The sequence below is a fragment of the Eptatretus burgeri genome, chromosome 9 (genome assembly GCF_056783735.1).
Source record: "Eptatretus burgeri isolate ZD-2024b chromosome 9, Ebu_testis_v1, whole genome shotgun sequence".
In the NCBI taxonomy this organism is placed as follows: Eukaryota; Metazoa; Chordata; class Myxini; order Myxiniformes; family Myxinidae; genus Eptatretus; species Eptatretus burgeri.
In genome coordinates this window covers 52200015-52227416 of record NC_140969.1, presented here as the reverse complement: position 1 = coordinate 52227416, position 27402 = coordinate 52200015, and the positions used below count along the sequence as shown (strand labels likewise).

The following is a 27402-nucleotide window of genomic DNA, read 5'->3' as shown; positions in this document are numbered from 1 at the left end:
CACCAGCGGTCTTCATTACCATGAGGAAATGACTTTTAAAAATAAAGGACGACAATGGCCAACCATCCAAATTCGAGGGAGGACCAGTTAAAATTTTGTCCACAAAGGTCTGTGAAATATGACGTCATAGTACGTTCACTTAATTGGTAATAATGTGAGGAGGACGTACATCTCTAAAGCTCCTTCGGCCACCTGGCAGTTGCAGCAAGTAAAGTTGTAATCCTCAACTACGCGTCTGAAAAGAAAAGTTTTTCGATCTTCTTCGATCTAGTGTCATCGATGCTCGAGGAAGAGAGAGTTTGAAGAACATCCTCGCTTGGTTTTGCACGACTCCACCTCGTTTTGGGACCATATGCCTTTGTCGCATGATTAAAAGTTGTCCCTTTGCTCGGAAAAGAGATATTTGAACCAGAAAGACACCCGATGTCAAAGCCGGAGGGTCACCAAAATGTGCTGCTGACCACACGTGCCGCTTAATCCGCCTCACCAGCCCAAATATGGAGCGAAGACCGCCCTCCAGGCGGAGCCTGGTCGCGCTCCTTGTGAACCGGACCCCCTGTCGCCAAGCAAAGGGTCGCATATAGCCCGCGAGGCTCCTCGTGTTGGCAGCAAAGTGGGCAGGAAAGTCGCAATGGGCTGTGGGCCAGCAGGTTCCTTGCCCGGTTCACTCTGCCTGCTGTTCCTGCTGTGCCTTTCCGCTCGGCCTCGAGGCACGGCGCTCGCCTGTCCTGAACGCTGTCTGTGTTTCCGATCAACCGTGCGCTGTATGCACCTCCGGCTTGAGCGCGTCCCTGAGGCCATCGGACCCCAAACCAGCATCCTGTGAGTTTTGAATGGACTCTCGACCGGTCCGGTCCGCGCGTGGTCACAGCCGCGAATATCCAGATTGGAGGGATGGGGGAAAAGAGGGTCATGATTGTCGAGGACCATATGGGGTCTGGCTGCGCATGAAAAAATCACAGATACCTTCTCAGCTGGTGTATTGACGTATTCCAAGTTCACCATATAAATATCACATTATAACTCACCGTGCTTCCTCTTGGGTCACAATAATGGTGTCGTCCAACTCACCATGTCTTAAAACTTTCACTACACAGTAAATATGTTGGATTGTAACTCACCGTGATTTTCATCATATTGGTGTTTCCTAACTCCCCATGCTTCCCTTTCAGAATCATGTGCAGTATTATAATTATACCTCTCTTTGTCACCGCAATGTCAAATTACATTTTAAAAACCCTTAATTCTGTATACAGCTCATTTTAAGAGTGCAAATTCTATTCCCAGTGGATGTGGTCACTTAAACCAACGAGATAGTTCATAGAACACAATATCCTCCACTAGTGAACTGTGTTGGGAAACAAGGACATGGGCCGGGTCTATAAGCGGAAAATTTGATTGGTCGATATGATGTAAAATGCGGTAATATTTTGTCCAAGTACTGCGAAACGGAATGGCTTTGAAAGTGCCAACACGGTGATTTGTGTTCTCGTGTTGAAGTATATAATTCAAGTGAAATAACATAAAGATTTTAAAGGTCGTAGAAAAAATCATTCCGGACGTTTACCGCCGTTGATGCAGCGTCTTTTACACCACCTTATTTAACAGGTTACATTAATTATCTGTTCCTGTTGTTTGTGTCCTTTATGATGTGCTTCATGAAATTATCCTTGATAATGAAATTATCTCACTCCTCCATGCACATGTGCGATCGGAATGAATTCAGAGCCAAAGTACTGTAAAACTGCTGTTAAAAGTACTGTACATTGAAATGAAGTTGTTTCTCGATCATAAACTGACATTTGTAGACAGACAGACAGACAGAAGTGAACCAATTGCTAAACCCCGCTTTTCCCTTCGCGTGTGCGGGGTAATAACCAACAATATTAAATTAATGGGGTGCAGATAAAACAGGCAGGATGAGCCAAATGTCCTCCTCGGGTATCCCGCCAGTTCATTGGATTTCTTCGTACTTCCTTAATTGTTTCTTTTTATTACCTCCTCCACTGAAGGTGAAGGAGGTTATGTTTTCACCCCTTTCTGTCTGTCTGTTTGTCTGTGTCCAGGATATCTCAAAATGTTGTGGACGGATCCGGATGAAACTTGGTGGACAGGTTGGGTGTGCGGCAATGACGAATTGTTTCGATTTTGATGGAAATCTGAATCCAGATCCGACTACTAGAATTTTAAAAGTGATTCTTCACCATTGAGAGATCGGGCCAAAAATGATATATAGCATGATATCTCAAAAATGTATTGGGCTAGATATGTTCTTGTGGATCAGGCATTGCATGGTGGAGGTATGTGCTCCACCAAGTGTCCTTCTAGTTACGTATGCATCAAATGGCTGAACATTTTGACCTCTCCTTTCTCCCTCCTTTCTGGGCTCCTCGCCGGGCTGGACACCTCTGGCATCCGATTATCCGGGTTGTGCAACAACCTTTCTTCTTCAGTCATATGTCAGGTCTGCTGAGCATCTAACTTTTTAACCCCAACCACCATATGCTCCCCCTCATTTTGTCTTTATCTCTGTAGCTCTCTATCTCTCTCCTATCACTGCCCCCATCTTCTTTTTAGCACCGCACCCCATCCCTTCAATGTGTACAGAATACACAGATAACAAATGGCATAGGTTGCTGCACAACCAAGGTTATTTGATATTCTCAGATGTATTGATAACTCCGTTCACATTAAACAGACAAATTTAAAATACACGTTTCAAAATACAGAAATTAGTTTCCTAAATCGTCCATTGTCTCGGCCACTGATGGAAGTGATTGGCCGCTTGACCCTTTGGAGGCCGTGTAAAGGATGCCAGCCACGGCACAATGTGCTTCTTGTGTTTCAACACCATTCATCTGGAAACTATTCTAACTATCTGAGATTGGAGGGATATTTGTTAACCTGAAAACCTGATGGTAGCATTGAGTAGATTGATGAGCCAGTGGTATTAAGCAGACTTGTGTATTAGCCAGACTCTGTGATGTAACGATTGGAGCATCCGTTCTGAGTCTGAGAGGTCGGCGGTTTGAAACCGACCGTGGCCGAGTGGTACCGAAGACTTTAAAAATGGTACGTGCTGCTTCCTTCCTTGAGGCTCATCATTTTAAAAGGACAGTGTACGGACAAACGACCTGAGTTTGGCAAACCATTGTGCAGGCTTTCTGGATCTATGGCCTTCTCCTGCATGAAGCTTTTTTTGTGTACAAAGCCAAGGCTCATGGAAGAGAAAGAACACCGAGAAAATCGGTTTGTCGATATACTTACAGGCATTAGCGAACTATCGTTTTCATGGAAAATAAACAAGTTCCTTGTAAGATAACTCATAAATAGGCATTCCTGGGTGCCCAGACATTTTGGACGGTTGAGCTCGTGTGTAAGTCGTGCTTACAGCAGGCATTAGGTGCAGGGGGGGGGGGGATTCTTGCAAACATACCACTCAGATTAGGTCGAAGAAGCCCCTTGTCAGGATGACCTTGTTTTGCATTACAAGTAGCTTGCTGCTTAGGCCGGTGCATCTTCAGTCATAGTCATTCTAATGTAAATTAATCAATAGGACACCACTTTGAACTCTAGAAGCATTTCTTACCTATCTACCTTGGATCCCATAGGCAGCATGCAATGTTTGTGGGGTTCAACGATCCCATGGTGGTGGTGAGGTGTGGAGGTTCAGCATCAGATTATTTTTGTGCGTGTGCCAAGTTACAAGAGGATTCCTTTTAAACGAGTTGTTGGAAGAGCTTCCCTTTCCTGAAAACACCTGGAGCATTGGACCTTCCGTGCTCTCGAACGCCATGCTATCCTGCAAAAGTGCCGCCTAATATAACTACCAGCGTGCTTTTACAGTGTTATGTACAGTGACTCATGGCAGCAAGATGCAAGCTCATAGCAATTTCCATTTGGTACAACGTCGTGTAATCCCTGTCCGCCGCTACCATGTGATCCACAACTGGTTTCACTTAGCCGCACCATCTGGAACTTTGCAAAGTTGCTTTTTTTTTGGTTACACTGCCACGTTTCGTTGTACATTTCTCAAATGACGATGCCCATAGTAATTGGAGGCTTCTCGGCCATGAAGTGCTTTGTGCAATCCACCGGTGGAACGTATACCTCTCTCTGAAGGTCCTTCGATCACACGGCCGGTTGTAGCCAGCCAAGTTGTAATCCTCAAACGGTTCTGTCAGATTTGAGATGTGATGCTCCCAAACCATTCCTTGCACCACATGAAAGGTTTTGGTCTATCCTTTGCCAGTTCTGAAAAAAAAAAGAAAGCCTTGTTAAAATAGGTAGTTGTATGCGGTGTAATTTTTTTTGACTCGAAGCATTTTTCCTGCAAGTCCTTCCTTTTAGCCCCTTAGCATTGTGCGATTAATGCTCGTGGATCTGTTTTCATTCCACCCGTGCAGCTGCAGCACAGAATGATGAACAAACTTTTTTTTGTTTTCAATGTCAGAACCTCTCTGGGGTAATCAGGCATTTCCTTCCGTGCGATTATATTTGAAGGAGTCTGCTTTTAATGCTGAGCTGGTGACCACCTTTGAACAGCGCGTATGTACAGTTTGCCGAGGTTGTATCTACCTGGTGGACGTTGATACAACTCAGCGACTGAAGTCGAAAGGGCCTTCCAGTCCAAAAGATACTCTAAGATCCTTAACATCATTCAAGCAGAAGACCAAGTGTTGCTCAGGTAGTCTCGCTTATGTACGAGGTAGTTTGCCATTATTTTTTTCCAGTGACAGTAACAAAAACAATTGGAATTTCACAGACGAGGAATACCAACACACAATGGCTTACTCTTACGAAAGGTGGCCTGGAATCTTTAACATCTACACGCAAACCTCAATGTGAAGATCCCAGTCATGCCTTTCTGTCTGTTTGGTGACCCCAAAGGTTCAAATCTCTCATACTTTGATGATTTTGCCACCATTGACGAATTTACATGTAATTCATGTAAAAGTTACACTGGTGTCTGCTTGTGTCCTGATGCTCGACATGTTATAGGTACAAGTTAGACCATGAGTCTTTGATGCTGCTTTAAAATGAAACTCAAGAAGGTGGCTGCACTACCGGGATAACTTTCTTGGATAGAATCCAATGTGTGGATCGATTTCCTGGATTTGGTATTTGTCGTTGTAGGAAGGCTTTTCAAATATTTAACCTCTCAGTCATCGTTAAATAGAGCTAGGAGGATGGTCCAGAGGTACGCAAACTCACTTCTAAGCTGTCTAACTTGTGTTCGAATCCCGACCCAGCAATAAACTGTGATCCAAGTGTTTCACAGGCAGAGTGGTTCATCAATGCGTGTGACGTCCCGAGGAGGGACGTTAAACTGTCAATTGTTGGTGGACGCTTGGGGGCCCCACGGTATCCTTCGCGAAGAATAGGTGAGCTATTGCGGGCATCATGGCCAAATTACAAATTCCTACCCGGACTACTTAGACAAGCGTCATGTCTGGCTTGCCGGTTCGTGAAAGACTTGGGACAAGAACTTCACTCGGCTAACCCAGCAAGAACGTGGGAATAGTTGTGGCCATTAATGAAGAAAAAGAAGATGACTTCTTTGCTGTCTGTACTTGAACAGGACTAGGTCTTCCAAACAAACAACCCCATGGCCAAATGCACCATCTGTCAGAATGTCCAAATACCAAAGTTGCTTTGCTTGATTAGTGAGATCTGTCACCTTGCTGTCCTTCAGAGGACAATTCCTGAATTGTGTGTTTCTGGCCTTCGGCACATGGGACAAGCCTATGCAGAGTTTCATGTCGAACCTTGTGGACGGGATCAGAGGGGACCAATTTTGGGCCATTTTTTTGAAAGCCGTACGGGGGGTGCGGTGGGTGGGGAGTGGAAAGATGGTTTTTAACATAGGCTATATCAGAAACCAACGTTTTGTTTTGCCTTACACGAAGCGTCCATTGATCCACATTTTTGAAGGAATGTAACTGGACTCGATGGTGTAATGGCTCGAGCGTCCCCTCTGAGTCAGGGAGGTTGGTTGTTCTAAACCGGCAGCTGAGTCCCACCAAATAAATCATAAATAGTGTGTGCTTCTTCATTGCTTGAACCTCAACATCTAAAAAGGAGAGAGTATGGAGAAACGACCATCGGTTGGCATCCATTGTGCAGGCTTTATGAGCCTAATGTCCTCCTGTGTTGAAGTTCCTGTCAAGGGAACTCATATTATCGCTCTATTTCCTGTTCTCTAAACATTTGAACAGATTATGGAGGTGCCATTCACACTGTCCTGAAATGGCATGGTGTGTGTGTGTGTGTGTGTGTGTGTGTGTGTGTGTGTGTGTGTGTGTGTGTGTGTGTGTGTGTGTGTGTGTGTGTGTGTGTGTGTGTGTGTGTGTGTGTGTTTGCAGAACTGTCCCTCAGTTAGTAACACTCAGGCTTTTGCTGCAAGGATTTGTTGTTTCTCTTGCCTCCCTGATGTTTACTTACCATGGCAGAATGACCGATGTTGTGGCGTTAAACCAGCATTGGTGTTTATAGATGAAATGTAGAGTGTATACTTTGCTGTTCGGGATTGTTTGGCATAATTGAGGTCGGGGTTTTGGCGCCTGCTTCTCAATGCTGTGACTTGATGTTCAAATAACGTGGACAACACTAATTGGCTTAGTGTCCTAATGTCCTTTTTTATGTTACCATGACAGCCTCTCCTGTGAACCAGAGACGCGAAAGGAAAAAATGATCCACGTTACTCTGATCATCAATCACAATTTTGTACTGAGAATGAAGAATAAATAATAACTCGCAGGGTACCCATCTCCGGTAGGTTCGAAGAAGTCTCAACTCAAATGAGCAATTTTTTGGAGTGTGTATTGGTAGAAACAGGAATTAAACGTAAAGTGATGATGTGAACCGTGACACGTGGTATATGTTTACCTTTCGACAATTAGAATGGGTACCCAGCATTGCCCCGTGGGTACCCGGCGATGCCCGGTGGGTACCTGACATTACCTGGTGCTGTTCTCTCCCTGTTGGCATTTTGAATAAATCAATTTGTTACTTTTTCTATTTTTTTGTGGGTGCCTAAAACACATCCCTACACCTACTAAGGAATGTGGTCGGGGATTATTTAATATTACTTTCACATAGTGAGAAAAGCTGAGGTACCAAGGAGCAATTAAAAAAAATCTACATATCAAAAAAAAGTCCAACTACTTTTCAAATAAAACATTTTTGTTTTTGCCTAAAACACTCCTAGGCATTCGGTGATGAAACTCTTGAAAGTTTGACGGATGTAGATCCATTCAGCCAGCTCTGAGAAGAATGGCGACACACACACACACACACACACACACACACACACACACACACACACACACACACACACACACACACACATACACACACACGGATACTTTGAGACCCGGGAGGTCTCCCTCCATTCAATCTCCTGAAACCCACCCATGTGTGGAGATAGCAGTCAACAACAGCAACTTTCACACAAACACACCACACGCGCACACACACACACACACACACACACACACACACACACACACACACACACACACACACACACACACACACACACACTCACATACATATACATATATCACGGATGCATGTTCAGGGATTGATGGAAATGCTGTATTAATGCAGCACATTCATTGCAATTTTGCACAGCGCATTGAACTGTGCATTTCTCATGAGGGACAACACATTGAACATATTGTTACGGCTGTGGAAATTTGCAATACACCAGAAAGGTCCTCAGGTGAGATATATCGATAAGTTCATGTGTAGTTAGCCCACACCTGTTGTTTTGAGGGAATATGTGTGATTCATCTGGGCTGCGACGCTTTGAGTTCGCCGTTTTTCTTTACCTGTCGTTATTTTGGAACAACCACGCCATCTCAACAAGCACGCCATCTCAACAAGCACACCATCTCAACAACCACACCATCCACACCACAAGGCCACTAAAGGAGTAATGAAACCAGGCCACCCCAATTTCTCCTCCGGTAAACAAGTTTGACGTGGAAACCAACTCCGCCCCAATTTCTCTGGAATGTTCCTCCCCCCACCCACATGCCACGAAGGGCGGGGCGGGTGCAGGAGAAATAAAAGGGCAAGAGGAGCGCCTGGAAAAACGCACCGATAGCAGAGACTTGGTGCAGTTGTGTGGAAGTCTTGGTCGTTGTGGTCTTGGTCCAAGTCTGTCGTTGGCCAAGTCTTCGTCGTAGACAGACTTGGGGCAATCGGGTGGAAGTCTTGTCCTAGTGGCCGTGGGGAGAAGGCGTCACGACCTGCCCACCGTTGCAAGGCCCGAGATCAGGTGCGGCTGTCCTTGTGGCCGTGGGGAGAAGGCGTCACGACATGCCCACCGTTGCAAGGCCCGAGATCAGGCGCGGCTGTCCTAGTGGCGGTGGGGAGAAGCCGTCACGACCTCCCCACCGTTGCAAGGCCCGAGATCAGGCGCGGCTACGCTAGTTGCCGTGGGGACGAGACGTCGCGACCTGCCCACCGTCGCACCATGAGGCTGCGGGTAAGACCCTTCGGTCTCGTGGGCCTTTTCGGTCATCCATGGCCCACGACCATAAAGGTCTATGCCTGTGAGGGAGGTCTATGCCGTCTACCGCCTTGCCTGTGAGGGAGGTCTTTCTTTGTTTTTGTATGCATGCTGTGGCGCCGTGTCCTGCCAAGTAGAAACTGTGTAAGTGCTTGTAAATAATAATTATAGTCGGTCGTATTGCTTTTGCATTCTATTTGTTGCTTGTATATTGCATGATTCCTTGCTTGTGTTGTGTGTGCAATATGTGCTTGTGTGAAATGTATCCCGTTGTCGTCTCTTTTTTCCCCCCATTGAAAGTGCCATCTTGCATCACGTAAGGGATTGGTAGTGGGTTTAGACACCCAGTAAATAATCTGAACCGTCGAGGTCAGCGATAACTCCGCTCGGTTATCCCTGCAGCACAGAACGAGCCGCTTAAGCGGTTCGTGTCCGGTGTCGACCTGCGGCGTGATACAACTCCTCGGTACGCTACCCGCGCGGGTACTTAGGTATATCGACATTCGGCGATTCACCCTATTTCGCGCGAGTAGAATGCGGACTGGGTTGTGAGGTTAAACCCCCACCCGTGGCTAGCTCCTTGGCGGTAGTTCCAAGAGGGTCACGACTGAATTGTCCGTTCCGGTGGGCGACGCGTCGTGATTTGAGTTCGCACGCCAGGCGGGCAAAATTCGTAACAATATCATGTTTTGTAATGTAATGTCAATAAACCATTTATAATGTATATTCTCCTATGTTTCCAGACTTTATGGCCACCTGAAACATTGCCTTCAGAAAGTATTCACACCCCTTGACTTTTTCACATTTTGTTGTGTTGAAGCCTGAATTTAGGATGGATTAAATCAAGATTTTTTTTTGTCACCGATCCCCACAAAATACCCCATAATTACAAAATGGAAATGTTTTTCGAAATTTTTACAAATAAATTATAAATGAAAAGCTGAAATGTCAATAAGTATTCAACCCCCTGAGACAATTCTTTTGTAGAAGCACCTTTGGCAGTGATTACAGCTTCAAGTCTTGGGTATCGCTGTATCAGCTTTGTACATCTGGCTTTTGGGGATTTTCTCCCATTCTTCCTTGCAGATTTGCTCAAACTCTGTCAAGTTAGATGGGGAGTGTCGGTCAACAGCAATCATCAATTCTTTCCACAGATTCTCAATGGGATTCAAGTCTGGGCTTTGGCTGGGCCATTCAATGACTTTCACATTCTTGTTCTGAAGCCATTCCAGTGTTGCTTTGGCTGTATGCTTGGGGTCATTGTCCTGTTGGAACGTAAATCTTCGCCATAGTCTCAGGTCTTTTCCACTCTGAAGCAAGTTCTTCTCAAGGATTTGCATGTATTTGGCTCCATTTATTGTTCCCTCTATCATTAAAAGTCTCCCAGTCCCTGTCAATGAAAAACATCCCCATCACATGATGTTTCCACCACCATGCTTAATGGTATGGATGGTGTTAGATGGGTGATGAGCTGTGCTCGGTTTCTGCCAGATGTAACGCTTTGCATTTAGGCCAAATAATTCAAATTTCATCTCATAAGACCACAGAATATTTTGCCTCATGTTCTCAGTCTTTCACGTGCATTTTTGCAAACTCCAGGCATGCTGTCATGTGCCTTTTTCTCATGAGTGACTTCTGTCTGGCCACTCTCTTCTATAGCCTGGAATTGTAAAGTGCTTCAGAGATAGTTATCCTTCTAGCAAGTTCTCCCATCTCAGCTAAGCAACTCTGTAGTTATGTCAAAGTGGTCATTGGGTTCTTGGTCACCTCCCTGACCAAAGTCCTTCTTTCCCGGTTGCTCAGTTTGGTCGGACGGCCAGCTCTAGGAAGAGTCTGGGTAGTTCCATATTCTTTTCATTTCCTAATGATGGAGCTCATTGTGCTCTTGGGAACTTTCAGCACTGGAAATTGTTTTATACCCTTCCCCAGATCTATGCCTCCTCACAATTCTATCTCGGAATTCTACGGCAGTTCCTTGGACTACATGGTAGAGTTTCTGCTCTGACATGCAATGTCAACTGTGGGACCTTATATACAAAGGTGTGTTTCTTTCTTTCTAAATCATGTTCAATCAATTTAATTGGCCACAGGTGGACTCCAATCAAGTTGTCGAGACATCTCTACGATGATCAAAGGAAATTGGATGCACCTGAGCTCGATTTTGGAGTGTCATAGCAAAGGGGTTGAATACTTACTGACTCAAGACAGTTCAGCTTTTCATTTTTAATAAATTTTTTTAAAGTTCTAAAAACATTTTTTTTACTTTGTCATTATGGGTTAATATGTGCAGATCTGTGACAAAATATCTCGATTTAATCCATTTTAAATTCAGTCTGTAACATAACAAAATGTGACAAAAGTCAAGGGGTGTAAATACTTTCTGAAAGCACTGTAGACACACACACACACACACACACACACACACACACACACACACACACACACACACACACACACACACACACACACACACACACGACGGTGGACACTTTGAGACCTGGGAGGACTCTGTTCCACCTTCTGAAACCCACATATGGAGATAACAACCAATGACACACATGCTCAAGGGTTTATGTGAATTTTATTCCAGAAAATCAAAAATTGTATGCCCAGGTCTTGATGAAGCTTCACCTTTTGCTCTTCGACATCTACACTCTTATCCCATCATTGTTGATGTCATAGATGGAGACGTCTTTGGGACAGGTACGCAGGCATTTTGGGAAATGCACTGCTTTGTTGTCTTCATAATATGTAAACCTCATGCCCATTGGATGTTCTTTGAGTGATCTAAAGAGATGAAAACCATGAGGTGATAGTCCAAACTATATGGGTCTTGATTAAGAACTTCCCAAAAGTGTCTCAACCAGCGTAGTTGTCGCATATGCCATGTGAGGATGAGTATGATCATGCAGTCAAGTCAAGCTCTGTGACAGCATTCCTGGTCATTGTCTGCCCAATTGATTGTCTCACTTCATTATGTAACAAGTGACTGTAGTACTGTGCATTGACAGTTTTCCCACATGCAAGAAATTCCATGTCGAATAAATCGTTAAGGTCCCATAATATCGTTGCGATAATCCTCCGAGCTGGAACCTCGAGTTTTGTTTGTCAGTGAGGACCAAGAACGCTCCACTTGATGCTAGGTCATCTTTACTTCAACAAGAAATGATCGACCCAGCTCTCATCATATGTCACACTCTTCTTCGATAAATCATGTCTCTCCATGCCTGATGTTGGCTTAATGGTTAGGGTGGTGGGCTTGAGATCCTCAGGTCCTGAGTTCAAATTCTGCTTTTGCTGAGGTGCCATGACAGGTGAGAGAGGTATCCACACCGAGCCAACTGGCGTGATGACAATTGAAGTCGCCACATATGAGGAAGAGAGAGTTTGGATGAGAAGATAGAAGTTGGTCCATGTTTTCGGATAGTGAGGTGTAGATGGAGTCATTACTGTTAGGTGGACGGTATAGTCCACATATAAACATGAGGTTGGAGTGGAGGGGAAGCCGTAGCCAGAGGTATTCTTGGGGGAGTGAGGGCAGTGCATGGAGAGTGAGGAATAGAGTCTTTGATGAAGAGAGCAACTCCTCCACCAAAACAAGGCTCAGGTCTGTCATACCAGAGGAGGGAGTAACCAGGGAGAGATACTTGGGAGTCAGACATGTCTTGGGGGAGGAAAGTTTCTGTTAGGCAGATTATTTCTGGTTTGTCAGTAGCAACCTGTATGGAAAGATCTGAAAGGTTTGAGCGAAGGCCCCGAATATTTGAGGTCCACACTTTTAATGAAGAGGCTGGGGAGGAGGCTTTTGATGGGGGGGAGGGGGAGGGTAGGACAAGGGACGAGGGGGTAGGTAAGGAGGGGTGTTGAAAGAGTGTGGGGGATTGCAGAATAGCTAGGGGAGGGGGCCGGATGAGGAGGAGAAAAGGCTCTGTGGTACTGGAGGAGAGGGGGACAAGAGAGGGGGAAGAAGGCAGTTGATGATGTGAAGAGATGGAGGTGAGAGGGCAGTGGAAGGAGGCAGCTTTGTGGATGAGAGGGGGGGGGCAACTTTGAGAAGGATGAGTGAGGGGGATGAATGGTGGGAGAAAGGTGAGGGGGAGTTTTTGAGAGAGGTGAGAAGGATGCTTGGAGGGAGAAGAGTGCGATGGTTGCTTTGAGAGTGAGGGTGAGAGAGGTGAGTTGTCACTGAAGTTGGAAAAAAAAGAATGGTTGATGGAAAGCGAACATTCATAGCAAACTTGGGTTTTTTTTAAAGTTTTAGGTCAGAGATGCGATTTAACACAATTCTTGATTGATGCAATAAAGGCGAATTCAGAGAATGGAGAGAAGAAACGCTGTAACAGTTGGATTTTTTCGGCAAGATATGAAGGAAAGGTCGAATTGAGAGCAGTCTGTTTAAATAGTAGCAGAGTAGTGCATTATGATAAAGTAAAGAGGAAGATGAAGCATTATTTGAGATTGTTTTTATTATCATTATTATTAATGTTTGAGAGAGTTTTCAACTGATTAGGACATGGAAGTGTTGTAGAAACATCGAGGAAGAAGAAGAAGAAGAATCGAGAGTTGTGATTGAGGAAGGAGAAAGGTAGTGGTTTTTTTTTGTTTGTTTGTTTGTTTTGATTTAAGATAAGAAATAGAGTGATTAGTTGTGAGGGATGGGGGACGTTAGGAAAGTGGGGAACATAGAAATTGAAGGTAATGGGGAGAAAAAAACAAAACATGATCGTACAACGAGGGGAACCGGTAGGCCTCAAGCCTCAACGGTAGGCCTCAAGCGTCTGGTAAGACAAAATCTCACAAAATAGCACGATTTTTGAAACAAAACCGAACTAGGAACACACAGTAACATGTAACTGAGAGAATAAACATTTAAAAAGGGACAGATAACGACCGGAAACTTAACTTTGAGATCGTCAGCCGAGAGCCGCGAATGAGACCTGTCGACGCTCCAAACCCGGAACCAGAAGTCCCAAACTTCCAGAAGTCCTTTCAAACATTGAACTATTTTAACCTACTCAACAGAGACAATTTCATTGCCCAAAGCTTCAGCATTGAACTATTATTTTTCCATGTTCAATGCAATATTGAATATATTATCGAAGAACCCATCCTCATGTACAGGTTAATTAGCCCCTGTTGAACTTAGTCCGAAATGGGGGCTTATGGGTTTGGTCTCAATTTTTGTGTCCTGTGTGCGTGCGTACATCCGCAACCATATCTCGGACATGTACGGACGGATTTTATTCGTACTTGACACAAAGACAACACATGATGGTATACATTTTCACGTCATTTTTTTTCCACATCAGATCCAAGATGGCCAATTGGCGGCCATTTTTGTGATAAAAAAACCTAATGTTTGAACACGTCCTCAACCATTTCTCAGACATGCATTTACCGATGTTGTTCAAACTTGGCAGACACATAATGAATGCTGGTTTACATAAGCAAGTCTTTTCTCGAGATCAGATCCAAGATGGCCGACTGGTGGTCATTTTGTTACTTAAACGTGTCCCCAACTATTTCTCTGACATGCATGGTCCAATTCTGTTGAAACTTGGCAGAAGCACAGGACACAAGGGCATACATTTGTATCTCACTTTATTTTGCGATCTGATCAAAGATGGCCAACTGGTAGACTGGTGGCCATTTTAGTTGTAAAAAAAAACTAGACGCTCAACCCATCCTCAAACATTTCTTGGACATGCATTTACTGATGTTGTTCAAACTTGGCACACTGATAAAGAATGTTGGCTTACATATGCACGTCATTGTTTTTCTAGATCAGATCCAAGATAGCCGACTGCTGACCATTTTGTTACTTAAACATGTCCCCAACCATTTCTCAAACATGTATAGTCCGAATTCTTTCAAACGTGGCAAGAGTACAGTACATAATGGCATACACTTGCACCTAACTTTATTTTGCGATCTTATCCAAGATGGCCGACTGGCAGACTGGTAGCCATTTTAGTTGTCAATGAATATGGGCTCACCCTTTAACTCCGTACAGCAAAATTACTAAAACAACGGGGGCTATGACATTTTGTCTTTTTTCCTTATTATTATATTTCCCAAGAATTATGGACGAGGTAATTTCCCCAGAATTATATCATGACTTCTTGTACCCTTTTCCACTAAAAACAGCACTATGTCATAAATATATTTACATAGAGAGCATTGTGTTTCTCTCACCACCCTGAACTGCCAGGACTATAAATTGTCTTTTAATGCCTACAACTTGCCTGTTCACACTCTGAGTACAACCACCAGTTTTCAATTCATTCTGTCTAGCAGTTCGGGAGTGCTGAGAAGTCAAAGTTCTCTCCAGTTCCAAGCATACTATATACCAACAGTGTAATGCACTACTAAATCAAAATAAAGACCAATTACTGCAACGTAGTCCCAAGGAGGAAGCCAAACGTAAACACACACACACACACACACACACACACACACACACACACACACACACACACACACACCAAATTGCAGCGAAGTAATAATGAGGGTGAGTGTGATGGCGGAGTCAATATTTTGCCTGCAGCTCATTTGTGTGGAGCTCGTTAGCAAACCAAGGTTCAACATTCTCTCTCACCATCTGGGCCCACCAAGCATGACCATTTGGAACTCCACAATTGGGTTTTAATAGACATCCAAAAAGCAAACCTTAATGAGATGTCTTGTGCAACCACATTGTTAAGAAATACCCTTTTGGCCATACAGTAAAATACTGGCACTATGTTGTATGGAAACTACTCAAAACTTCCTGTTTATTTTCTGAGGTTTGCCTTATATTTATTTGAGTCGATTCGATCCAGCTGCAGAATAATGGCATTCAGTGATGCTCCAGAAAGCTCTTGGGAAAATCTCGTTCAATGAGCATGAAGTAAAATTTAGACAAAGCATCATTGTGGAAGTGTCCTGTTGTGATACCATCCGTCAACATTCTGCATAATGGTTTCGTTTCCATCTCCATTGAGTCTTTCGGAATAATTGTTCGACATCAATGACCTGTCTGCTTCCCTTGTTCTTCCTGTGTATAATTTTGTGGATGACTTCACTCTATGAAGAAGAGTCTACACCTCTCGGAGGCAAGTTGTTGTGGCATCCATCGTTGCAGATCTGGAAAAAAGTAATTGGTGAGCTACCGTACCTGAAACATGGTACACTCTCACAATGTCCCTCTCACTCTGTACCAAATCCAACTCTCTCACTTTTTCCTTCCACAAGGATCAACTTTTGAAACTCGGTCTACCTCTTTGGCTAATTCTTGGAAGAGGTACAGTCTCTTGAACTCCGTCACAAACTTCCTTGGGCAGACCATGTTGTCAAACTGGTATCTCAGGTAGGCTAATACCTTGGTATTCTCCTTAGAGCCAAGTCCATTCTCAGCCACTCAGAGCTCATTACAGTGTATGAGGCAGTCATCCAAAGTTATTGGAGTATGGAACTTCACTCTGGGCTGGTGCACCTCATTCCCCATGATGTTTCCCTGGAGGCAATAAAACCGAGGATTCTGTGTTATTGGCATATTTTGGCAGGAGGCTGAATTCCAAGGGCTTCTTGCCCATTGCAGCTAGGTTGGTGGACTTTCAGTTTTGTCTCTCTTCACTTCTGGCCTCTTTCCTGCTGCCTTCTCATTCCTCACTCATCCCCAATCTGCCTGAGTCACATGCATTCTTCCAGAACCCCACAGCTGGTTATCATCCTCAATTCTAAGACTAATCCATTACTTCGTCTCTCTATTCTCTTGTCTATGGACCTAACCCGACTCTGTCTGTTGTCTCATTCCATTCCCTCCAGTCTTTCAAAAGTCCTGCCGATCATCACTTCATGCTTTCTCCCATACCCAGGCCCAATTGCTTCCACTGCACCGTCTTCCCCTCTCACCCACTCATTTCATTTCTGTGACTCATTGTTATTTGTCGACCTCAGGGCACCGACGAGTGCACCAGTAACCTGAAGGTTGTCATGGCAGAAAATAAATATCGATACTGATGTGGCTTTAGTGTTGTTTTAAGGGTGAAACCAACATGTGACAGGAGACAGATGGGTGATGTGTCAAGAAATATTTATTAATCCCTAATGTCTATCTTGAGCACAATAATATTAATTAAATGTAACAATTAATGACTTTCTGGTGAATCCCCAAATTAAACAAGTACGAACGTTGCATACATCAGTGCAGCTATACGTTCATTCACAACTGTCTACGTGGCAACTCAGTACTCAAGCAGTTTGCACAGTAAACCCCAGCAGGTTATAAATGGGTGAATGGTCAGCAGTGAAGCCTGTTTTGAATTATCAAAGTCTGGACGGTGTGCACAATTGGTGAAGCCAACACAGGCAGTCAGTCTGTCACATTCAACCAGTCCTCCAGAAGGTGAATCTCTGAAGCATGGAGAAGAACCTGAGTCAGCCGGTAAATCTGCACCATAGACAAGGAACAATGGAATGACAAGTTGAATAGGATGAGGTAGTTGAATGGAGAGGATGGAGGGATGAATAAGCTCCGGTGATACACACCCGTCAACACGCCGGGTACCTTCTCTAAATGGCACAAAAATCACCCAGAATGGCGTCAATGAGGAAATATAAGAAGCAGTATTGAAATAGTCGCCAAGATAACAGGAGTGCAATGTCTGTAAGGGAGGTCCCAAGAATAGTTGAGGAAATTCACCTGAGATGAATACCTTCAGGGGTATGTAAAAGAAGAGGCTGAATATCCACAAAGACCAGCGGGCAGTGGGCATTAAGGTGGACCCGTCGTAGGAAGATGAAAACCTCGATGGGTTCGCTTACAGAAGACTCCGATTCCTCCTTCACTGGATATGTCGGTTTTAAAAGGATATCCACTCCTGAAAAAAGAGCCTGGCAGCTCTAAAGAACGTCTCAATGTCTTATTGCTCTCCCCATCCTCCTTCTCCCTCTCCTTCTGTTCTCACACTTTAATTTTCTTTTTCTCCTGATGTTGTTGTTGTTGCTTAATAGGGAACTTCACAGAAAATGTAACCTTTTCCAAGCACAATCTAATGATTATAGCCTACTGGTCCATAACACTCATCCACACAGGTTCAAGATCTTTGTCTCCCTGGTTTCCTTTGTTCCTTTTTCAGTCTGTGAACCTGCTGCCTTAATCGTAAGTCTACTCTATAACCTTAGGTTTCTCAAGAAAAAATTGTTACAGGGAAACAAATATTTTTCATTTTATCCTGTTCAATTTTGTTTGGAGACTCATCGTCATTGTTCGCTGCTGGAAGCTCTGATCAGGACAGCGTTGTTCATTGTACTGCAAAGGTTCCACAAATCAATAAATGGATACGGTGAGTAAATTTAATACTCTATGCACAGTAAAAGTAACACCTACAACTAAAGCTTTGTGAAGAAAAATATATATATCAAATTGCGGTTGATTCAAAATGCCAGAATTGTCTACCGAAGACCCGATTCAAGTTTGTGAATAACCATTGATTGTATTAAATTTGCGGATAATTCATTCATAAAAGGAGTGAAGTAATTGCAGGTGGTACAAGTACAGACAGTACAATGATGTGGCACAATTGCAATGGGCCAAATAACCTTTTGTCTCGACTTCCTTGTATTTTTGTTTTGTATCGTATTACAGTTGTAAACCAGAACGGCACTCAATGGAGTGCATACTTCCACCAGGCTCAATATTTTACATTTTGTATCTCATTGATAAGCTGGTTATGCATTTGGACCTGAAACAAAATCGAATTGGAGGAGCTACAGATGGTCAGAGGGCTGAGGAAGCAAAGGGAGCAAGAACAGGGGCGAAGTCAGAAACAGAAAGGCTGCCAACATGTCTGCAATGTCAGAGCAACAGGCCTTGTGCTTCAGCCTTTTCCTGCGGTATCCAAGGCCTTCTCCACTCATGGCTCGTAGGCTTCCTCTCCTGCCGCAGTCAACGTGTGGCCCAAAATGTAGTTCTCTCATCACTTACTGTCCAGGCTGGAGTTCCTCAAGGTAGCGTTCTTGGCCCTGTTCTTTTTCTGGTTTTCATCAATGATCTCTCTAACTCACGAGAAAATCCTCTTTATCTCTTTGCTGATGATTCCACACTCTGCTGTACCATCTGTTATCCCTCAGATTAGCAAGCAGCAGCCTATTCACTCGCTGCAGATCTGGATAAAATCACAAGCTGGTCCAACGCTTGGAACATGTCTTTCAATCCTGACAAATTTCACACTCTCCCGATGTCTCTCAGAAAGGACCATCTGGAACCCTCGCCATCTACTTTCTCAAAGATCCTCTTGAAGTCCTTTCATTCAAGCTTCTGGGTCTCACTATCTGCCATGAACTTTCCTGGGAAAACCACATTTCCAAGCTGGCCTCCAAAGCCAGTCGCCATCCATGCATCCTCAGTCATGCAAAGTACTTTCTTGGCACACCTGAGCTCCTGACCACATACAAAGCTTTCGTCCGCAGCCTGATGGAGTACTGCTCTCCTCTCCGGGCTGGTGCTCCTGCCTCTCACCTTTCTCGGCTTCACGCTGTGGGAACCAAGGCATTTAGGATTATTGGTATCTCCCGCGATGAGGCTGAGTGTTTGGATCTCTCACTCTCTCTCACCACAGGCAGGTCGGTGGTCTTTCTGTCTTCTCCCATCTCCTCTCCGGCCTCGCCCCCCCCCCCCCGCCCTGTCTATAATCTGTCTCCCCCATATTTCCGCAGAGTGCTCAAGGTCTGCTGGCAACCTCCTTCTGGTAAAACTACCAAAATCAAGAATCACTGCTCATCTTCACTCTTTCATTCCTCTTTTTCCCCACCTATGGAAGAAACTCCCACACTCTCTTCAATCCCTCTTCCCTTCAATAAACTCTCTTCTCTTTAATAAACAAAAGTTAAAAACACGTGAACACGTTTTCATGTCGCTCAGCGCAAAAATGTAATTGTGCGAAAATTTCCACTTCTACCATGGTTCGTTGAGTGAGACTGGTCAGCAACTTTCCTTCCAAATACTATCGATGCCATTTGAATCTCTAATGGCAATACAAGACTCACCAATCATGTATGAAGGAACTTAAAGTTTTTCATTAATTGCAAAAACACAATTTTGTCATACTTGTTTAATAAATAAATCTCTTCAATAAACTCTCTGAATCAATCTCTCTTCAATCTCATCAATCTTCTCTCTCGGTCTTCAAAACAGCTGTTCACCACCATCTCTTATCTTCCCCATCCAAAGCCACGATCTTTTGTACCCCCGTTAATCCACCCCAAACCCACCTCCTTCAAATTCCCTGCTTTCCTTCCTAAAAGTCCATCGTGTAAGAACCTCAAAATCTCTGTAGTGTCCATCTTGTTTACCCCGTGTACCCCACCCCATCCCTCTCCCTTCCACAGATCTCCGAATGTCTCTGTTCCCCACTGTTTTGTCGTTCCCTCTCGCAGTCTCGACATTGTCCACAAAAAAAGCCTCATCATGGGAGACGCTAACAATGTTGAGAGTTTTAGATTCCACATAATATGCTCCATTGAGCAATGGACGAAGGCCTTGTAGGCTGTGAGTAGTTTTGATTATTCAAGGAATGATATAGAATGACGGAGTATGCCACTCAACGGCTACTCAATATTTGTCTCGTCTTGTAGCACATAGCCACTAAAATACTAAATTGTTTTGTGAAAAAGGCTTTGTCTCAACTGCTTTGACGAGCTGCTCCTTTGCATCTCCTGCCATGTCAGCAATTATACGGGGTATCCTATATTGTCAAATGCAGTGTACAGCACTCTGAAAGTAGAAATTTTCACACTACATCAGTTTTCTTGCATTTTGCGCTACAACAAAGAAGTGCGAATTTCACAACGTGGGAATATATTTGCCTTTTTTTTTTTTAGAGAAATTACAGGACCAGAGGGTGCAAAGAATGCACATGCCATCCATAAACATTTGCCATTCACTCCACATTGTGTAACAAACAACCAATTTCATCCTACAATCAATCTTACAGTCCGTATTTTATTAGTTCCGTATGATTTACACCAGGTTCTTAAATCTTAGCTTATAATAAAGTATGTTTTGATGCCTGTTTCCCTTCAATTCTGGTGATATTGCAAGTTATTTTCTCCCTATGTAAATGTTCGCTGGGGTTTCACATGATTAACATCGTTGAGATTGTCATGTGTCTTGTGACCAATCCACAAAGTTAAAAACACGTGAACATGTTTTCATGTTGCTCAGCGCAAAAATTTAATTGTGCGAAAATTTCCACTTCTACCATGGCTGGTTGAGAACTGGTCAACAACTTTCCTTCCAAATACTATCGATGCCATTTGAATCACTAGTGGCAATACAAGACTCACCAATCATGTATGAAGGAACTTAAAGTTTTTCATATATTGCAAAAACAATATTTTGTCTCCAAATGAAGTTTTATTCTTCCAGTTTTGTACTTTCTTGAGAAAAAGCTTCACCGCAAGCAACAAATTATGGTGAATGATTTTTCTCAGAACCTGCAAATATGAAGTCCTGCACAACCTGCAAGTGGGAAGGACTATGTGTCCTCCTTTTAATTTTGCTCAAATTTACTTGTTCCTTAACTGGGATCAAAATTCTCAACTCAAGCCTTCATTTGTTTGCAATTATCAAACACCAAAACCATCCATCCATCCATCCATCCATCAGGACCATACTCTGTTCAGAGCATTGGTGCTGCATAAGCAGTCTCCTGAGCTTTTGGGCACAATCCTGGATGGGCCACCACTCCGACACAGGATACCAGCAAGCTGGTACTCATTTTGCCGACCTCAGAAGGATGACAGGCAGAGTCGACCCCACCTGGAATTATTCAACAGTCAAGCAGAATTTGAATTCAGGATCCTAAATTCCCAAGCCCACCACCATAACCATTAAACCAACACCAGGCATAACACCAAAACAAGTCTCAAATAAATGGAAAGCATATGTGAGGGAACTGTCATGCTCACATCAGTTAAATAGCCCACGGAGAGACCTCTGTTGTAGCATGAACACATTGGCCAATTCAGCTCTTGTACTATGCACTGTAACTTTAGAATTTGAGGGACTAGACCCATCTGCAATGGCTGCAGCAGTATCTTTCTGAAGAATTTTTGTTTATTGGCATTTTTTTTTTGAAGAAACCACAGAAGACATTCTTAACTAGAATGACACTCAATAAAGCACATAACTCTGCCAGGCTGAATACTTTACGTTTTGTCTCCCACTGATAGGGTTAACCAAAATCTAATTGGCTTGTTCTTGTCACACACCCAACCTGTCCACCAAATTTCTTGAGAATCCATCCGCAACATTTAGAGATATCCTGTTCACAAACAGCAGTGAAAACAAAACCTCCATCCACCTTCGGTGGCGGAGGAAACCAGTCAGGTCCTCGCACTCCACTGAGCACACCCGATAGTTTGAAGTCCTTGTTTTTGTGTACATGGAGTTGTGGCTCATGGAGGAGCTAGAACATGGAACATACCAGATTGTAACAGAATGAAAAGAACAGTAGAAAGAGAGGTGGTCAACACACCAACAGCAGGGTAGAGGGACAAAATAGAGAGACTTGGAGAAATAAAGGACATAGAAAAGAATTACAGCAAGGGGAGGAGGACGCAGGGGGTGAAGCAGATGGATGCAGGCACAAACTCTCAATCACAGAAGTGGGAGAGAAAACTAGGGAAGAAGCAGAAATGGAATTGAAAAAAAAGAAGAGAAAAATACAAGAGGGGAGTGAAGGGAGACTTGATAACCTGGAAACCCCAAAGCCTTGGGGAGGGTTAATGAGGGTAGAAAAGATCATTGTTGTTGATGGAGGATGACCTGTGTTCTAATTAACGAATCAACCTTCCCATTATGAAAGCTTGCAATGAATTTTGGAAGCCTTATTATTATTGTTCTGATTCTCCATTATTAGCCCATCTCCCATGCAGCGGAAAACAGGGTTTTGCAATCATGTGTGTCTGTGTCTGTCTGTCTGTCTGTGCTGTAACTTTTTTTTACCATTTGAGCTTTTCTCATCAACTTTTCAACAAATCTTATTTATGAGAATATGAAGAAGACAAATTTATACTTTTGTTTAAATTTTCATTATTATTATTGTTATTCTTTGACACTTTTTTTTGCCTTTTTTTTGCTCTATTATTTAAAAAAAAAATTCTCAGCAACCACTTGTCGGGTTGACACAAAATTTTCAGGGTAGAAATGAGTCAACCCTTTATTCCACCCATGACCTAACAACCTGCTCATCTCTCTTCCAGTTACACCTAGTTCCGGAAAACCCCCGATCAACCCAAGCTTGAGAATAGTGTTATGGCTGTGGAAATTCGCAGACCACCATAAAGGACCTTAGATCAGTTATGACGATAAGTATATGTGTCGTTAGAATCCCCACCGTTGTTTAGAGGGAATTTCCGTGTTCACAGGGCTGCGATCCTTTGAGATAGCCGTTTTTCTTTTCTCTGTCGTTATTTTGAACCAATCATCCCCCAACAACCAAATCGCCACCACCAACAACACCCCCAAACAACTACACCAAGCCACCACCACCTTCGCCCCCTTCACCTCCACAACCCCACCCCGCAAACATCGCCTCACCCCCACTCTCAAACGATGCCCGCCAACAACCAAATCGCCACCACCAACACCCTTCCCAAACCACCACAGCAAACTCCCACCACCTTTTTTTTTGAGTAATTTTAATCGAATCATCTCCAAACTTTATGGGAATGTAGTATATGGTCTGGCGCTCAGCTGATTAGTTTTTGGTGGCGATTGGCCTTGACCTTCATGGTTAGCACCTGAGGTCAAACATATTTGACGCCAAGGTCAAATTTTCAAGTTTTAGGAACCATATCGTGTAGTACCGCGAATTGAACACCTCTGAGTGCTTTATAGATATGTCAAGCTTGAGACATTATGACGTCATTTGGTGATGTTATGAGGCAAACGCATATTTTTCATGGTGACTCTGTAGAACGATTCTCATTGGAATCTCTCGTAGGCAGATATTCCTCAAGGAGTTGCTCCTGGTGGATAGCAGCTCTGTTCACCTCAGTGTGACGTTAAAGAAGTCACACGTGGTCACCTTTTGGCAAGATACGGGTCACCCTATGGGTGACAGTGGTTTATTGAACTGTTCCCCGTTTCGTTGCGTCCTTTCCCTTGTTTGAAAGTTCCATCTTGCATCACGGAAGGAATTGTTAGGAGGGGTGTAAGCACCCGGTAAATAATCACATCCGTCGGGGCCGGCGATAACACCGCTCGGTTATCACTGAAGCACGGAATGGTCCGCTTAAGCAGTTTGTGTCCTAGGCTGGCCAGCAGAGAGGTACGATCGCCCGGTTAACTATTCGCGCAGGTACTTAGGTAGGTCGAGTTTGGCGAACAACCCTATCCTGCGTGGGTGGCCGAATGGCACGATTGTGGTGTGGTCGAAAGACTCACCCATGACTAGCTCCTGGTGGTAGTTCCAAGGAGGGTCACGACTGAATTGTCCATTCCGGTGGGCGACGCGGTCGCGATTTGAGTTACGTGGCCGATCACACGCCAGGCGGACCGAAATTCGTAACAATATTTACACATCAGTATAAAAGATCATTATTTTATTCAAAATATTGAGAGATTGGAAGACATGATGTTTTGTAGCAAGAAAAAGCATTATTTAAAAACACTACATGTACAAATGTTACCCTATTTTCTATATCTTCTGGGACCTTTTATTTCGAGGGTACAGCCTCGTGAACATGCTGAAGCCTGAAGCCTCGGCGGAGCGTCAGCTGTGCTTATATCTTCTTTAATATATATCTTCTTACTGTATTTGCTTATATCTAATTATATGCTCATATCTTCTCAGCCAAGCATTAGGTGTGCTTATACCATGAAGAATATTTTAATGATAATTGTTACATCATAGGTCATGTGATTTGGCAGCCATTTTGGATTAAACACAAAAAATTGAAACATTATATCTCTGAAACCACTGATCGGAAAAATTTGCTACTTGGCACATCTCATTCTATTCCCAATGAGGGATAAAGGATTGCAAGGATGACGTGAAGTGGTAGATGAGCCATAAATGTTTTAATCAAAATCCTTGTTCACCATTAAGATTCAGTGTATATGTCCAGGCCAGAACATTTTTACCAATTGACCTTTTGCCATCAAATCTTCAACAAACCTTTATCATGACATTGCGAAGAACACAAATTAATAAAATGTACTATTGTTTTTAACCTTCGTTTTAATCAAGCTTAGTTTGAGTACAAAGTGGACACCAATGGGCTTTGCATTTTGATACTTTCTCGTTGTATTGTAAATGTTTTTTTTTTATAGAATTTTCTTCCGCCAGATTTTGTGACTTGAGTTTCTCAAAAATGACCGGTGATACTGAAACTTTGCAGACTTATCAGACATGTTTAGAAGGTGTGTTGTCATGCTCGATCTTTTTGATTGGTTAACCATTTTTGTGGCCATCTTGGATTTAAGGAAAACCTTTAACAATCCTCTTCTCGAGAACTGCTTAATCGATCGATGCGAAACTTCATATGCACTGGAAGGGGTATAGTCGGGTCAATTTATGACAAACAACCTCCAAACCAACAACAAATTGCAACAAAAGGTGTTCTCAGTGGTTTTCATTCCTACTGGATATACTGATCAACAGAATAAAAAGTCTACCAAAATCTGACATCCCAAAATGGGTTAAAACAGTCATTTTCAAGATGGCTGCCACCGGGCTTTGAAATAACTAAAACAGCTATAACTTCTTCAATAATTGTGATAAAAACATAATTCTTGGTTCTCGTCCATGGTTTTAATGGATCAGCAATCCACCGGTGTCAAAATTTAGATCTGATCAGTATTTAATATGAAATTTTTACGTATCTCTACGTACAAGAAATGAGTGAACTGGAGAGCAAACGCCCAGATGTCTATGAGAAGTTTCAAAATGGCTTCCATGTGATCGGCGAACAAACCAGTTTTGGGCAGGCCTCAGCTGTGATCTAGTCATCGAACAAACACTCATGAGATCACTAAAGAGCACCGGTGGCTTGACTCATGGCAGTAAGATGACAGAGGAACACTGAGCATTGTGGACAATGTCAGCCCCCATAACATCTGAGGTCAACGTCGCCATGCAGGATTTCAATGATCTCACATACGCAACAAGCGAACAGCATAAAGAAGCAACTGGTGCCAGAATTGAAAAACATGCATTCGACCTCTCGAAGATAAGCACAAAGCTGAATGCATTTTCACCTTTCTCCTCTGATCCTACATTGAGAAATATCATAAATGGTATCGTGGCAAGTGATGACATCAATGTGCATGAATATGAAGCTGTTGGGAACAATCGAGAGAATGATTAGACAACCTGTGTTTTCCTTCTCCATCAAGAGGACAGAGAAAGCAAAGATCCTGGGAAATTCTAATGCTCTCCAGGTTGCTCCTCACAGAACCATTGACTCCAGTTTGCTATTCCAGCGATTCCTGGTGGTATCCCAGATAGGTGATTTGTCATTTGAGGACGTGATGAGTTTTGAGCTCAGTCCATACCCTCCATCCCTCTTTGAGGACAACAAGATCTTGAGGAAGGCTGACAAACTTCAACTCGCTCAAGCCGTCAATGACCACTGTACCAAGGCACTGGCATGTGAAGGAGTACCTGACACCACACCTTCAGCACACCTTAAGACTGAAAGGTATGTTCTTGATGGTGGATCTTTGCTGCACAAGCTCAAGTGGAAGAAGGGAGATACATATGGCAAAATAGCCAGAGCATATGCGGACTTCACAACAAAACACTATGGGACAGCAACTGTTGTTTTTGATGACTATGGTGCAGGCCCTTCAATAAAGGATAACACTCAGCAGAGACGGGGACAAGCCAACAGCTATCCGACTGTGAACTTCACCAGAGAAACTGAATTTGACTGAAAGAGAGATGAATTCCTATGTGTCGGCAGTAACAAGCAACAGCTGATCACCTTAATAGGTGATCAGCTGAAGAAAGTGGACTGCACAGTTATTCAGGCAGAAGGGGACGCTGATGTGGACATTGCCAAGACAGCCGTAAACAGCACAATTCTGCATTCCACCACACTAATCGGAGAGGACACAGATTTGTTGATGCTTTTGCTCCATTACTGTATACCAGATGGAAAACCACTATATTTCAGATCAGACAACCAGTCAAGAAGCAATCTGAAAGTATATGACATCAATCGGATGAAGCATCTTCTTGGGAATAAGTTGTGCACTCAACTATTATTCCTGCACACCTTCACAGAATGTGATTCAACATCTCGTGTGTATGGCATTGGGGAAAAAATCAGTATTTCAGAAACTCGTGGAAGATGATCAAGGCCTCCCGTTGTGTGCAGATTCATTCACTTTGAGAGGCGTCAGCCACGCTGAAATAAAGAAATTTGGCAGCCAAGCGATGGCCGTTATATATTGGTGGGGAGAGCGCAAGTTCTCTGGCAGCCATGCGTTACAAGATATTCACAAAGAAGGTCGCTGCTGCTAAGTCTTTCGTTACACCTGAACGTCTTCCCCAAACGGAATCTGCCACCAAGTTTCATTGTCTCCGAGTGTACTACCAGGTCATGGTTTGGATGGGGATGGAGGGTGACCTCGTTCCTCTGGACTGGGACTGGGGACTTGAAGACAATCGATTTGTACCTATCATGACTGCCATGAATGCTGCACCAGACACTCTTCTGAAGATGATACACTGCAACTTCACCACAGCTTGTGACACACCCCGTTGTAGCTGCAGAAAGAATGGGCTTAGGTGTACGTCTGCATGTGGATCATGCCAAGTGACGTTTTGTGACAATCCACTAAATCAAGCCTCTGAGGAACTAGAGGACAGTGATGAGGACTGAAA

The 27402-nt window shown here is 43.6% G+C and overlaps 1 protein-coding gene across 2 annotated transcripts in view; it reads left to right on the top strand.

The window, feature by feature from the left end:
- Positions 1-529: 529 nt before the first annotated feature.
- PXDN (peroxidasin) overlaps positions 530-27402 on the top strand; it is a 202716-nt gene continuing 175843 nt past the window's right edge. Inside the window, exon 1 of one of the 2 annotated variants that reach the window (XR_015061649.1) lies at positions 530-822. Coding sequence is in view for 1 of the 2 variants with exons in the window: in XM_085895154.1 (XP_085751280.1) it covers positions 632-822 (191 nt within the window). In the remaining variant the exon portion in view is untranslated. The remainder of the gene's footprint in view (positions 823-27402) is intronic. The other variant, XM_085895154.1, reaches the window with a different exon arrangement.